This window comes from Aphelocoma coerulescens, chromosome 4 (genome assembly GCF_041296385.1).
Source record: "Aphelocoma coerulescens isolate FSJ_1873_10779 chromosome 4, UR_Acoe_1.0, whole genome shotgun sequence".
Taxonomy (NCBI): Eukaryota; Metazoa; Chordata; class Aves; order Passeriformes; family Corvidae; genus Aphelocoma; species Aphelocoma coerulescens.
The window spans coordinates 56038162-56053021 of record NC_091017.1 but is presented as its reverse complement, the minus strand read 5'-3'; the positions used below and the strand labels follow the sequence as shown (position 1 = coordinate 56053021).

Here is a 14860-nt window from a genome sequence, read left to right as displayed (position 1 = left end):
TTATTGCCACTATCTCTGGATAGCTGTGTATTATTTTAAACCCTGGTTCTCCTTTTCTTTCTCAGATTAACACAGGAATCCCTAACAAGGCATCTGAGTTGCTGTTGAGGCAGTGCTCAGAATTTTGTGCTGTTTCTGGAGGAAGAAGAGTGCTGCACTTCATGGGAACAGTAAGGAAGCAGCAGGTCTCTACTACTCCTACGTGCTGTCTTAGATCCATTGCAGCATCTTCCTACCTCAGAGCAGCTCTGGGTCCAACACTGCCAAGATCTAGAACTAGAAAATAGACTGCAAATCCAAAAATAGTAGGATCTGATCTAAAACAAAGTAACATAATCAGCATATTTGTCACTACTTTTCTTACTGTATTATTTCTGACTTCCTAGGTTGCCTAACTACTTTGAAGAGCAAAAGGCAGACACATCCATGTTGGTCATCAAAGTATCTCAAACCTTGGAAATGGCTTTTTATTTGTTCTGACTTGTGTGAGATACATACAGAAGACAAACGTCCATTTGAAAAGTTAGAATTTACATTTTAAAAGTTACACAGGTGACACTATTTTTACTGATATTTATTTTTAGATGATTTCAAATTACCTTAGAAATTGATAGGTTGGTGCAGTCCTATATCTTATACAAAAACTAAAAGACAAAGACAAAAGTTTACTAATGATTGCTATTTATTTTGTTAAGTCAATAAAAAGTGCATAGTACAAGCCCTTTATCCCAATCCAAGTACTCAGTAAAAGATTACTAGGAAACTGCAAATGGCACAGCTGATTTTTTGTTTGGCATATTCAGATATTTTAAACCACCGATTTACATCAAGTACATGACATCATCACTCTTCCTTTTTCAATCATGAATATTACAAGGCTAAGTGATCTGCAGACAGTGCATGATACATATGACTTCTCCTTTCAGAGTATAGTAATTGTGTTAAGCAGACTCTAAAAATACTATTGTTTTAACAAAGTTAAGGTATAATTGTAAAATTCCCTCTGTATTTCCCAAGTTGCTACGACTTGCATCTCTTACTAACCAAGCTTAAAACCATCACTACAGAAAGGATCATATTCTGGAGCTTCGCATACCACTAATCTCTTCCACACCTCGAAATTTACCATAAACATCTGTAACCATGATACAATTATTTAATCACAAATTACATCACTAAAGGCCAGATTTCTGCCACCCTTACTAAAGCTGCTACTAGTACATTATCTCAGAGTAGTTCCACAAACTTCAGTGCAACTACTTGATGAGTAAGGCACTATTTAACACAAATAAGAGTGGCAAAATACAGTCCTATGGTTAGTTACTTTTATTTTAATTAATAGTGCTAATCTGAAGGTTATATCTTGGAGAGAGTATCTGAATTTAAAAAGCATACATTTTGATGTGGGATAGTGGCCTGGCTCTTTAGTAAAACATTTTACAATAAAATATTTCCGATGTTTTTTTCTTTTACATAGAAAATTTAAAATAGCAATTTACATGAGGAAAGCATACATGTATAAAATCACTGGGACAATTAGAGGAATTTCAAGCAAAGACAGTTCATTTATAGGTAAACCACAACATTCCTCTGAACAAAAAGTTCATTTGCCAAGACTCTTAGAGCTGGGTGCACGTGGTAAGTTTCATAAATACATAAACAGACATTTAAGTGAGACTGCTCCTCACAAGTGAAAGTGCTCCTGTAAATCTCACCAACTTCCAACAGGATGAGGAGTAGTGCTCTGTCTGAATAGAAGCCTGTTTCAGTTGGCTTTTTAATCAATTGGAAGCTTGTTTTATGCCTCCACTAGTGAAGAATTCTGGCCAAAAATCCTTGGAGAAAAAAGGTTAGTGTGGGAGATTATATATGTTTCCTTGTGGGTTAAACAAAATGATGTTGTATTACTTGTTCTGAACAGTATCCCAAACATAAATGTACATGGAAGGCAAAAAGCAAGCCCAGGCAGAGTGCTTGTCCCAGTGACATCTTTACACAGTGTTTGTGGCCTGTACATTATTAGATGTAGTGGGACAAATTCTCGCAGCTTCTCTCCTGCAGTTTCATTGCCTTACCCGGCACTGCACTGATGTCACTGAGAGCACCTGGCCCAATCTTCTTCCTCTTCTTTTTTTTTTTTTAATTTGATTTTTTTACACATGTTCCCATGCGTGGGAGCACACTATTCCATAGAAATTCAAAGGTCAATTACATCAAATTACAGAAGCCTTTCTTCAGGTCTACACTGTACCTTTCCAAGGAGGCTTAGCTGGCTCACCATTTACCCTGAAGAGCAAAACGCTGCGTCTGTCAACCATGGGATCTGATGTGAGATTTTTGTTAGAGCCCATTAATACAAACCTTTTTGAACTTTAACAGTTAGTTCCTTCATCTCCATAACTAAAGTCCTCATGAAATAAAGGTTTGTACAGTAAGGCTTTGAATTCCCGTATGTCTGTTCTACTGACCTTTAACAAAAGAAGCTTCATGTTGGTAACATAAAAATGTTCTTTACATTATTCTCATCAATTTTTCAAATTGAACAAGAAAAATATACAGTGTTGCTTTTCTGTACATCTTTAAAATGTTCTTAAATTAATGTACATAAAAAAGTAATTCCCATTTGCCATAATGGGAGATGTGCACAGGTGCGTGCATAGCCACACATACACACACTTATACCACACATACACACAAATATTAGAGGGAAGAGACATGCCATATGTAGTCACCTGCAAGTTTGTTATTCTACAATTACAACTAGTAGATAAGGATGAAATGTTAAGAATTGCTGATAACATACAGGTGAAAAAACCTGAATAATCCAATACATGTTGTATACCAAAAGTTGATAACCGTGGTAACTTCTTGGTATGACTTCATCCTGCCCAATATACATTACATCATAGCTAAAAACTTAAGGTGCCAATTATGAAAAGACTGTACCAGGACAGAAAATTCTAGCAAGTTTTTTTTACTAAATTTCTCTTTTGATAAAGTCTGTAAGTAAGCACATCTGGGTTTAGAATATGTTTTTTTGAAAACATATTGAATAAGACATACAATTTATTAATGAACAAGGCTAAATTAACTTCTTTTTTGGTGTATAATCTTTTGTACAAAGTTCCCAATATATAAATCAAAGCTTTGACAGTGGCAATCGTCACATTCACTTACATGTGCACGCACACACACAGAGTATAATTCTAGTGGACAATCCATGCTTTTGCCAGCAACCCTGAAAACTGTGTTAGTGGTCCAAAGACCAGAATAAAAGCTGCTCTGAACCCAGGGCAAATATAAAACAATTTCTGTTTTTCAGCACATAACTAAGTTAATACTTCCAACCATAATACAACTCTCAAAAGCATACTGGAGAAGAAAATGAATTAATCTGAAGAAAGGTCAGTAACCTTCCATTATTATAGATGGAGTGGGATTTTCTTTTTCTTTCAATGCATATCAGAAATCACAGCAAAGAAATTAAGATCACTGTAACAGAAAGAGACTGAGTGGAATGTCCACAGTAACAGCAACAACCAAAAAACCCCTGCAATGCCTTACCATTATCCAAATTACAATGTAATAGGAATTGTAACAATATACAAAGCAAAAATTAACTTAAAATTGAAGTCACTAAAAGCAGTTCATGAAAATTACTGCTGAATGATAATTCTGCTCTATATAAATGAGAAAACAAAAGCATATTGAGTGAGGTTTAGGAGTAATCTGGTCACTTCGTTCATTTGGTCGTGCAACGTTTTAGCTGCTGAACTTTTCCAATACTGAATGCTCTAGTCTACTGGTGGGGCTGGTGGTTCTTGTCCCTTGGGAGAAGAAAGAAAGAAAAGATAAAAAAAAAGCAGATACAGAATTAGAAACAGTGCTTCACATATGAGGATTTAGCAGTGAAAGAACTCAGAAGCATTACATTGTGTTTTCTTTTATGGCTTTTCAATATCTCTTAAATGATTAGAGTAAATGAGCATCAAAAAACTATACTTTTTCCTGTATTGAGATTTTTCCATAATCCCACATCTAGGACAGAGATCACCGTTCTCAGTATCGTGCTGTAATTTTGTTTACTGACTTCTCTTAAAGCTGTGCTTGTCCCCTTTCACCTAAAAAGGCAGGAGGCAGTTTCAGCCAGGGACTGACAATGTCCAGAGGACATTATGGCCCATACTTAGTCACCTGTAACTGCTCCATCCCACAGCAGGCCTCACACTTACAACCTTCATGATTCTACTTTCACTTTGCTTTAACTCAGTCTAATTTTCAATGGAGTTCCAAGAAAATATAGGGAAAAAATAGAAGAAAAAAATTACTTTCAGAAAGTCTGTATTAAACCAAAATAGATTTAAGCTATTATAGAATCTCCCTGCAGGGCACTTGAAGATGCACTTACATTGTGTTGGCTGGTTGGCTTTCCGGCTGTGTTTGATCCTCTTAGATTACTAGGTCTCAGTAAGAACAAGACAAGTGCAATCACCACCCAGGCCATCATTATCATGGCAAAGCTGATGCCATTGTCACCGGAGGAGTTTGGTCCTGGCACTACAGACAAGGAAAACTCAAGTTAGAGTAACAGCAGAGTTCTTTTCGCCAAGTGAAAACAAAAATTCAATCTCAGAAAAAATCCCAGAAATATTTTTCAATGGAGTGTTCTGATTAGTCCCTCATTTTGGCTTTGAGACAGTAATACAGTTTTTTATCACATTTCTTATCCATTTGAAAAGAGAATAATCTATTTCATAATATTTCACTGGCATTCTCAGAATTATCATGAATATTTCTTAGTTCATATTAACTCCTAAGGAACTGGAGATGATAAACATACTCTTCACATTTTAAGATATCAAACTTGATTTTTAAGAAATCAAACTTGGTGCAAAATATATTTATGTAGGAAACCCCCCCATATGTACACTGGTCTTTGTTTTTTGCCTCAAACAAATAAAAGAATAAGACTAAACTGATGAAAGCTTAAGCTCCATTATTAGGCCTTACAGAGACAAGCTAATTCTAGCAAGAAGGAGCAAACTAATGGTAATCAATTTCTTGACTACTCTAAGTTATTTCTTAGTTTGTTTAAAGATGTTTCAGTGTCAATATGCCAGATCTCCATGACTGATCATCTGGCTCGTGGTATTTCTGCTAGCAACATATCTGCCAGCAGGGGAAAAACTGCTGCAGAGATACGTTACGAAGTGAAGCCCAGGAACACAATATAAAAATTTTACACCAAATTTCCATACAGAATACCTGAAACATCAACACGTGGAAGTAAATTTAATACCCTCAGGCTGGAAATGGCTGGTTGATCTGTATGGATCAAGAAACTCTTGCAAATACACATTTTAAAACAACTTTTCTCCTCTGAAACATAATTTCAAGTAATCAAACAGTAACTAATCTTGTCAGCTGAAGTGTAAACCCATGTATCGCTAATTACCTATGGTACTTACATGAATCCATTTATCATAGTGTCTAAAGGCCTAACATCTTCATTAATGATCTAGATGTTCAATTAATACAATTAGTACAAAGCTATAATAAATAACGTTCAGAAAGAGAAGAAATGTTCTATTTTATTACTCAAGATGAAAATTTTAACATCCAGAAAATTCCACAGAGATACTTGTATCTGTCATATTTTCCAGTTGTCTTATGTGGATCACCTGATTATGGAGCCAAGTCTGGATTCAGCACTGGTTGGATTGTTCTTATTTAACATTTACTTGATAACTTATACCTGCTGGAATCATTTCTTTGAAGATTAATGCTGATACCACAGAACCACCCTCATTGTTGCCATCCTGGGTAGCATTGCTAAGAGAGGCTCTTCCATGGAAAGGATTTGTTTGTAACACAGCAGAAGAGCCCTGCAGGGAAGCTTACAGCTATGCCATTCTCCACATTGCTGCTCTGGGAATAAGGCTTCCTGAGTTGGGGCTGTTGGACTGATGTCCTTTACTGACATCACATGCGCTCAAAAATGTCAAAGAAGAAAAAACCCCATGCATTATAGAAGCTCATGCTTCTCACAGCACAAACACTACCATTAACATGTATGAGCAAATGAGACTGCTTTTGCTTTTTAAATGTCCAAAATATAGACATTTCAAAGCTCGAGAAGTTGCTAATATAGAGGAATTTTATGATTAGAATTATATGCAATTACAAGTGAGTGTGGTGGCCAGTGAACATACATTACAAGGGACAGAGAGTTTTCTGTAAGAAAAGTCCGTAGTACCACAAGAACCACTTTATGTTAGGGTGACCAAACAGGCTTCTCCCAGGATACATTGTTCTGTTATGTTAATCTCTCCCAGTTTGGATTCCCCAGTTGGCTGTTGGCCTCTACCCCTTGTCACTCCCCCAGAGCTTCTCCATTGGTCCCCGTTCCCTAGTCCTGCCTTTTCCCCGCCCCCGGATAAAGCTGTGGGCTTCGGGATCATGTTGGTATTTGCCTCTGTACCCTTTGACAGTGTAGCAGCAATAAATGCTCCTGCCGGAACGCACGCAAATGCTCTTTGTGACTCTTTGCTACCGACTGTAATACTGAACCCACCCGTGCTTCTGTGGGTGCACACGGGACCCCACAGAGCCAAGCAGGGACGGTATTAAGTGAGAATTATTTTGAAAATCTGAGTGAATAACAGGCTTTCTGTATGAGGAGAAGGCATAGTGCACAGAAAATAAGTAAGAATGCTACAGCCTTTAATTCACTAAACTCTTACACATTTGATTTTGAAAGCATATGGAATTGTGAAGGTAAGAGTTTAGACTTCAATTTTGTTGACCAAAATATTATTACTATCAGCAGCATATATATCAATATTTTAAATCTTGGAAAATCTTTATATATGCAGTCCAGGAGTCTAGCATATAATTTGGCAAGAAAAGAACAACTGCTTTATTTTGGGGCTTCCAGACAACACTAATGGCCACTCTGAGACTACCTTCAGCAACAAGTAAGAAGGCCTTAGGTGCTTGCTTTGGCGAATATGTTTGATAGAAGACTGAAAATTTAGATGACTTGTTAGTCAGGATTCCCCATAGAATACAGAGAAATGGATTTGTCCAACTGCCATCTGAAATTTTTGGTGAACATAAGTGCACTTAGGGTCTGCGGTTAAACAAAAGTTGGTGTAATCAAATGATGCCAGATCAGGTCACACTACAGGTCAGGGAAGTGAGCAGAAGGGACCACAGAGGGAAACCACAGGTGTTCATTGCAAGACACAGTTTTTTCCAGCCTGCGTTGTAAGATGGTTCAGATGGAACCAAACGTGCTGAAACATGTTCTGAACTAAGTTAAGCAAGACAATAGCTGATCCAACTGGGCCTGCACTACCTACTCAAGGCATGTCAGACACTCAGACACAACCATGATTACACTTTTCAAGAACTGTTAAACCCACATCTCTCACAAATGACTGTGCGCTTTAATAAGGACGTGAGATATTTCAGAATCTGTTACTTTAATCTCTTATGGAGAAGAGGATAAGCAACGTTTCACAAAGCTGGGGTGAATCCAACTTTTCAAAACTTTGCATCACAAATCAAGAGAACAGACAAGAAGCTATTTCAGGTACTGGAAGCAGTTATATGTAGGAGACAACAATCTTGCTACAAAGACCTCCATCCCTGAGATCACAAAATAATCTGATAAAACCATCTTATGGATAAAGAACAGTTGAGTGAGGCTAAAACCAAGCAGGATGGAATTCATGGTGATGGGCAGAAGAAAAAAAAAATATCTTGTTTTTAAGAGTTCACAGCCACAGTGCCTTTATCTATAACTGTTTTTTTTTTGGTTTTTTTTTTTTTTTTAGGTAATTTAGAAGTGATGTTTTGATTCCTTGAAGAATAAAGGTTATCCTCTAAGAGCCCCTGTGGATGGTATTTTCTAATATTTCCAGATGGAGAGAAGATTGTCCTGGTCTGAGATGAATGATCAATGATCCTGCCACCACGCATTTTGATGGATGGATCTGGTTATTAATCTCCAGTGCCCAGAAGACTCCAACTAATACAGAATGTAACAGTACATATTCCCATGGCACTAAGTGACATGACATACAGTCTCTAACTTACCTTTCGACGCAACACTGAATCCAGCCCAAGGTCTTTATTTTCAGAGTATCTGGTACCCTGGGTTTGGCATACATATATATCCACACACTTCTGAATGATGCCTGTGAGCAGTTCTGGCCCTGTGGTTACCTGGAATTTAGTTTTTTTTACAGCATGGCTGAATTATCTCTGCAAAGAAAGCTTTATGAGGAGCTGGTCTGAGATTGTGAGATTAGCTCCCATGGGAGTTAATGACTATTGTGAATCCTATCTGTTGCTTCATGTAGGAAATACAGTTTTTGGACTTGCTTTTTCCTACGGAATCAGAGACTATGCCACGCAAACTAGTCTTCTCTCAGAGAGAAATGGGAAGGGGAAAAAAAATCTTTTGTGACACATGTTTGCAGATTCATTTGAGGTCCTAGAAGGCAGTCAAAGCTATTAAAATTATGAGTTTGGTAAAAACCAGTTTTTAAAGATAAAAGGTCAAACACTTCCTCATGGTGCAACTGAAATCTCAATAATACAATATTAAAACTACTAAGTGCCCATGTTAAATACCCATACATGAACTTAGTTCTCCTCTTAAACTGCAGTTTTTCCTGCAGAGTGAGGCTGTACTTTAAAGAAAGGAGAAATTTCATTTCTTTTACTGTAAAAGTGTATTCCATGTGGTGCTTTTTGTCTGCCCTCTTATGGTAGAAATACCTTCTTTTGGACTACAAACAGATTGACCCTGGTAAAAACTGTTAAATATCTGCATGTGGAAAGGCAAAAGCATGCTCTCTGACTTGTGTGTCTTCTTTTCATAGTGCTTTAAGCCTTGCTTGTTCTGTGAAGGAAAGGCATGAAACTGTATGGAGAGAGGTATTTTAGAAGTGAATCATCAAGGAAGACAAAGAACCCATGGGATCTTCAGCAGATAATGCCTGCAAGCTGACACTCTCAAAGGCAGGGATAAGGAACCTGAAGAAAGCCGAAAAGGACTTGAGCAGAGGCAGGGAGAAGGGAATTCCCAGAAAAGGGAGGAAAGAGTTGGCAGACATTTCATGCTGTTTGGTTAGGCTGCTGTGACTGCCCTAGACGAGTACAACTCAAGATGAATCACAGATATGTATTCATTTTAAACTGCATAAAAATTTGGAAGTAGAGTAGACAACATCTGAGACAGTCATCTCTGACCACATTACAACCTAACAGAACACTGAGAATAGTGCTGAAAATATGAATTGAGGTCACAACATCTGGGAATTGCTAGAACACAGAAAAAACTCAGGCAGTAGCCCCTCATTTCCTTTGACACGGAAGGCTGACTGTGAAGGACCATGAGCCATCAGAGCAGATCAGTACCAGCTGGGATCCTCCCTAGGCTGGGTGAACCGCTGATGTTGCAACTGCCAGACGTCAGAGAACTTCTGTGCTCCACTTGCATTAGACAGAATTCAGAAAAGAATTATCACTCTTTTTCCTCATTTCAAGGCAAACTCTGTTGCTGCCTGTTCCGAGCTTCCCTTCCCCCTCCCCAAGACACTTGCCTCTGTCACGTGCTCTGAACTCCTTTGTTCCAAGCATGGGCAAAACCAAATGTAACTCAAACTCTTCAGCAGTGTCTGATTGGCCGCTCACCCCGGGTCTGCCCCCAGTCCTCCCCTTTCCCCTTCTCCGAATAAAAGAAGGGCACAAGGAGGGGCCTGCCCTCTTTGGCTTGCACCCTTTCTTCGAACATCTGTGTGCTTCTGTTTCTGTTAGAAAGGTTCTAATTGCAGGAATTAGGCAAGCTGAAAGCTCTATTTCTCCCTCTTTGCTTCTGCTGGTTGTATGAGCTTTGCAGCTACTATTTGCTGCTTTTAGAGCTACTGAAATGCTGGATTGCTTGTGCTGCCTCTCTAGGCTGCCTGAGGCTTTCTAAGGCATTGAACTACGAGGCTAGCCGGTAAAAAGCTGTGAGTATCTCCACAAAACTCTAAGATCTTCTGATTTGCTGAGCATTAACAATCCCAACAGAATATTAAGTGTGTTGCCTATTCAAAACTTAACAGCAGTTTTTTTCTGAAAGGCACCCACTGAAATTGAGGGAATGGTCATCAGACTCTAACACATGCTTTAGTCACAGCAGATATTCTGATGGAGAACCAGCAGACAAACAGCCATCAAGCAGAGTGCCCAAATGCTTGTTGAAGTGGTGCTCATATCTTCCTGTACCTAGATCCAAAAGCACTAGTCCTGACCCTGGGAAACTCTGCAGAGAAGTCACTACGACATAATGGTGCCAACAACCATAAGTAAGAATTTATAGATAATAAAAAAAGTGAGTAAGGGAGACCTGGTACAACTGCCTTGATATGGCTCCAAAAAACCTAAAATGAACTGAAATCAAGGGTTGAAAAAACAAAGCATGCTCAGGAAGAATCAACAGAGGGTGTTTCTGAGAATTTCCAGCTGGTAGCAACAGCACAACACATGATGCTGCTGTGACACTGGCTGAACCCCAGCCCTACGTCTCCCAAAAAAAAACCACATACGTCTCATCAGTTATTCCACAACCTTGCAACTTAAGAATCTGTGTATGACAACATTCCCAGCTGCGCTTCGAGAAGAAAGACCAAATGCCAGGAATGAGCAAATTGGTGGGAATGAAACAAACTTGTTCATATCAGAATTCTGAAATGAGGAATCAAAGTCAGCAAGTAACAGGAAATGGAGCTGTGGGACCTAGGGAAGAGGAGACCCACCTCAAATATAAGCTCATCACTGTACAACTCATAAAAACAGGATGAAGCAATGGACAGAAGACTGGCTCAGAATTGTTTGAATATGTTTCTGAAAACATCTTTAGAAAGTTTCTTCAGGCTCAATCTGTTTATTTTTGCCTTTGACTCCCAGGGTCTTACAGACTGTCACAAGCACAGCATCACAGAAGCATCACAAAATAATGTGACAAATAGGCAGGCAGTGTCATTGCATCAGCAGAAAAATACCTTTGCTAGAACTAAATTTAAGGCAAGATAATAACATAGGAAAGGATTTACTATATAATTTTTGCTTTGGTTTTTGAAACAAACCACTGGTTTGGAACAATTGCTGCAAAATTGCTTGCATCTGCACAGACAGTTTGCAAGAATCTCAGAATGGAAAACTATTTGTTGCAAGCCATTCAAATTCCAACTATACTACAGCTTGCTAACATGAAAGCCATCCCACAAGCTTTGTGCCCATACATATTAGAACTTACTACAGACTTACAGTCTTTAGTCTAAAAGCTTCATGAATACTGATGATCAAGACTCTCAAGGCATGAGTGAGAATGACCTACCACTGCTTGGTTTTGACCATGGACAAAAGAAAGATTCACACCCTGTCTGTGCCTCCTTCTAATATAGAAAATATTCTGTCTCCCATCAACCGCCTCTTTCCCTCTCCTACATGCCTATTATTTAAAAAAAGGCATAGAAGTCTAAGGTGTGGGAGACTAAAAAGTCTGCCCTTAGACAGGTTTATTTGGAAGAGGAGTGATGGAAGTCACAGTGTAACTTGCAAAGCCCATAAAGAAAGAGCAAACCAGCAGCTCTGTACAGCACATGAGCACCACACCGTCTTTTTCTCAGGGGATATGTGGGACAGCTCAGTTTTCCCCCTTCAGCCCAGCATGGCACTGAATCTGGGACTGTTTCACACTGGCAGAGCCCAGTGCAAGTCTGAGCTGGATGCCTGTCTCTAAAAACATTTTACAGGGGAGTGAAGAGGGAGGAACATGAGGGTGAATGAAGGCATGCATACTCTCTCCAAGATGCTGGAAACCTTGCCTGCACTGTCTCTAGACCTGTAAAAGATACAGGCACCAGCAGCTCTTGCTTACAGGAACACTGCTCAGGTGCTTGCTGCTCCCTCTAAACATTACAGCAGTCCTGATGCAAGCTGAGTGAGTTCACATGCTCAACTGGTAAAGTGATATAGGAAAACCAGATCCATTTTATTTTCATTTATAAACATTTGACAACATTCCCTCTAGCTCATGGAAAGCATCTCAGGGAGTATCTCAATGCCTCAGAGCATGCTTACATTACTGCATAACCTCCACGCAGTTATGCTTCACTGCAGACGCTGGTAATGTTTGACTGCCCTAGTACTGCTCACTGTTTGGGAGAGGTTTTTTGATGCATTTCACAGCAAATCCCAAGGAAGTGTACATATCAGTCCTCTGCTTCATTAACTACATGGGCGCCAAATCAGCAGAGATGCAGTCATGGTGTATGTCAGCTTATGAGTTGGAGCTGGTGGGGAGCCTCCTCTTCCTCACAGTGGAGTAGAGGGGTCACAGTACTGAGAGTCCATCACCCAGCCCCAGCTGTGAACACGTGTCTGTGTGTCTGTGCTCAGTATCTAGTCTTCACTGGTTAGGCTGCTCTGAATCTGAGAAGGACAAATAAAGCCCCCTCCATATTTTCCCCTCTCATTCCCCAAACCATCCTATTTGGAGGCTAACAATCAGATTCAGTAAAACTTGGGACCTGATTAATGGTTATGCTGGTGAATTGATACCTCCAGGCTTCCCATCAATGCTGCTTCCAATGTACCAATGTTGATCTGCATCCCATATCCTCAGAAATTACCTCCCCAGCATATCAATTTTATTACTGTAGTATTTGATTTAATGTAATATGTTCCTATAACATTAAATCAACTGCTGCATTTTAAAGACCAGGCAGACTGTATTTTAATTACTGCTGTTTATTTTACTTTTATGAATCTGATATGAACAGTTACTCACATTCCTGAAGGCATTCTGTGTCTGTGCAGTACGACTGGGATTGTCTCAGCTAAAACAGAGAAAAAGAAAAGCATGACACTTAACAATATGTCTTGGTCGGCTTTTACTGAAATCATGATTTAATACAATGTCAAAGTTCATGTATAACTGATTCTTCACTGGATCACACTTGGCTTATGGTATGTGAAGAATCCCAGGTATGGAGACAGTTTTGAACACTATTTACATAATACCTTAAAATCACCTGACTACACTGTTATTGCTTCCAATTCAGCCTTTGACTACCTTCCAAAATGCAAGTAAAAAAAAAATCTGTAGTGCTATAGGAGCTGTTACAGATATACTCTCTACACATATTTTGGGATTCATAATGGATAGATAGATGGATAGATAACAGTTCTTATTGTTATCTAGATCAAGTAACATTAAAATCCTCTGTGATTACATCACAATAAATGATCAGACTGTGATAACGGTTATGCACAAAGAAGTTGAATTAATATTTCATATTTAAACTTAGTATTTTTTCCCCCAGGACCTTTTTTTTTAAAAGCAGATTTTAATAGGTATTTTACTGGTTTTTCTCTCTACTGATGGGTAAAATTTAAAACATTTTTAGCAACTGTAATGACTATTTGATTTACAGACTAGGTAAAATTGCCAACTGCAAGAAAAGTCAACACTGGCTAATCTGCAAATCAGTACAGCTATTTTACAGATGACAGAGCCAAAAAATAAAGACAAACATCATGTTCTTTATCAGGATCAGAGATGTTAAATAGATGAGATTTAATCTGCAGTACTATGGAAATAGATTCTGTCCTCTGCTTAGGTAAACTACATGGATTATTAGTAAAAGTTTTTAAAGGTACAGAATTGTTACACTGCCTTGGTTAGAAATGACATTTGCTTTTTCACAGGTTTTATGATAACTGTGTCATGAATCCCAACACTTTTTGTCACAACTGGCTAATCTGTTTATTACCAGTTAAAGAGAAGAAAAGATGATGCTCTTTATGTAAGAAATACATGAATCATTTCCCCAAAACCCATTTCCCCTTGTATTGGCATAACTGATTTAATGTATGTAGTCATATTATGCAAAACACATCAAGGAAAGATGAAGAACTGAAGAAGGAAAAGACATCTGGGAAAGTCTAAGCTCCTTCTTTTGTCATAAAGAGTGTCAATGACTGACACATTTGAGAAAGGAAAAAATTTAATTGGAGATTGATCACACTAATTCTTTCATTAATATATTAAGATCTACTAGCAAATTTACTGAGACTACAAAGAAGTCCCTTAGGAATGAACTGCGAAGGCTGGATTTAACCTTGTTTCTATAGTTAAAAACAGCATTGATGGAAATTCAAGCAGAATACTTCTCTTTATCTTACTAAAGGAAAAAAATCTATCAAACTATGCATATTTCCTGCCCTTCTTATATAAAAGCTAATTTTATTTTAAAACTTTGGAAGTAATTTTCAAAGGGGAGGTTTTATGTCAGCAATAGTACCCATTTGAAATATTCAAAAGATTTCCGAACTGGGAAAACTGGATATTGCTATACCCATGTTTTAAAGAGATCAGCAACATAATTATCTTCTGTTTGTATAGGAGTTTAATTCTGAGAGGGGCTTAATTCATAATCCCTACTTAAAACACAGTTTACAGATACTCAGCAGAGAAGGATGACCAGAATTAAAATGGGCAACAGATATATGATCAGAAATATTGTACAAGCATCTCATCTAGTTTGCCTAGACATACAACACTGCCTGGGGGTGTTCTAGCCACAGTATAAGTTATCTCTCATTCTAAGTCACACTCTATCCAAATACAACTTTTTTAAAGCTCTAGGATGGCTGTCTGAGCCAGGTAACAAATCTGGTTTTAACAGCTCAGTGAGAGGCTGCATATTGTCATCTTGCGATGAAACACAGCAGCTCATGAAAAACGAGCAGCAGTAAAAAGAGGTTGTTCTTAATTCACTCGGGCCAACAAGTTCCT

The 14860-nt window shown here is 38.4% G+C and overlaps 1 protein-coding gene across 2 annotated transcripts in view; it reads right to left on the bottom strand.

Moving 5' to 3' along the window:
• Positions 1–664: 664 nt before the first annotated feature.
• Positions 665–14860, bottom strand: part of SMIM14 (small integral membrane protein 14) — a 41173-nt gene continuing 26977 nt past the window's right edge. For both annotated transcript variants that reach the window (XM_069014248.1, XM_069014249.1), the window contains exons 3-5: positions 12851–12899; positions 4409–4557; positions 665–3827 (exon numbers count right to left, since the gene is read on the bottom strand). In XM_069014248.1, coding sequence (XP_068870349.1) covers positions 3795–3827; positions 4409–4557; positions 12851–12899 — 231 coding nt within the window. In that variant the 3' untranslated portion in view covers positions 665–3794. The remainder of the gene's footprint in view (positions 3828–4408; positions 4558–12850; positions 12900–14860) is intronic.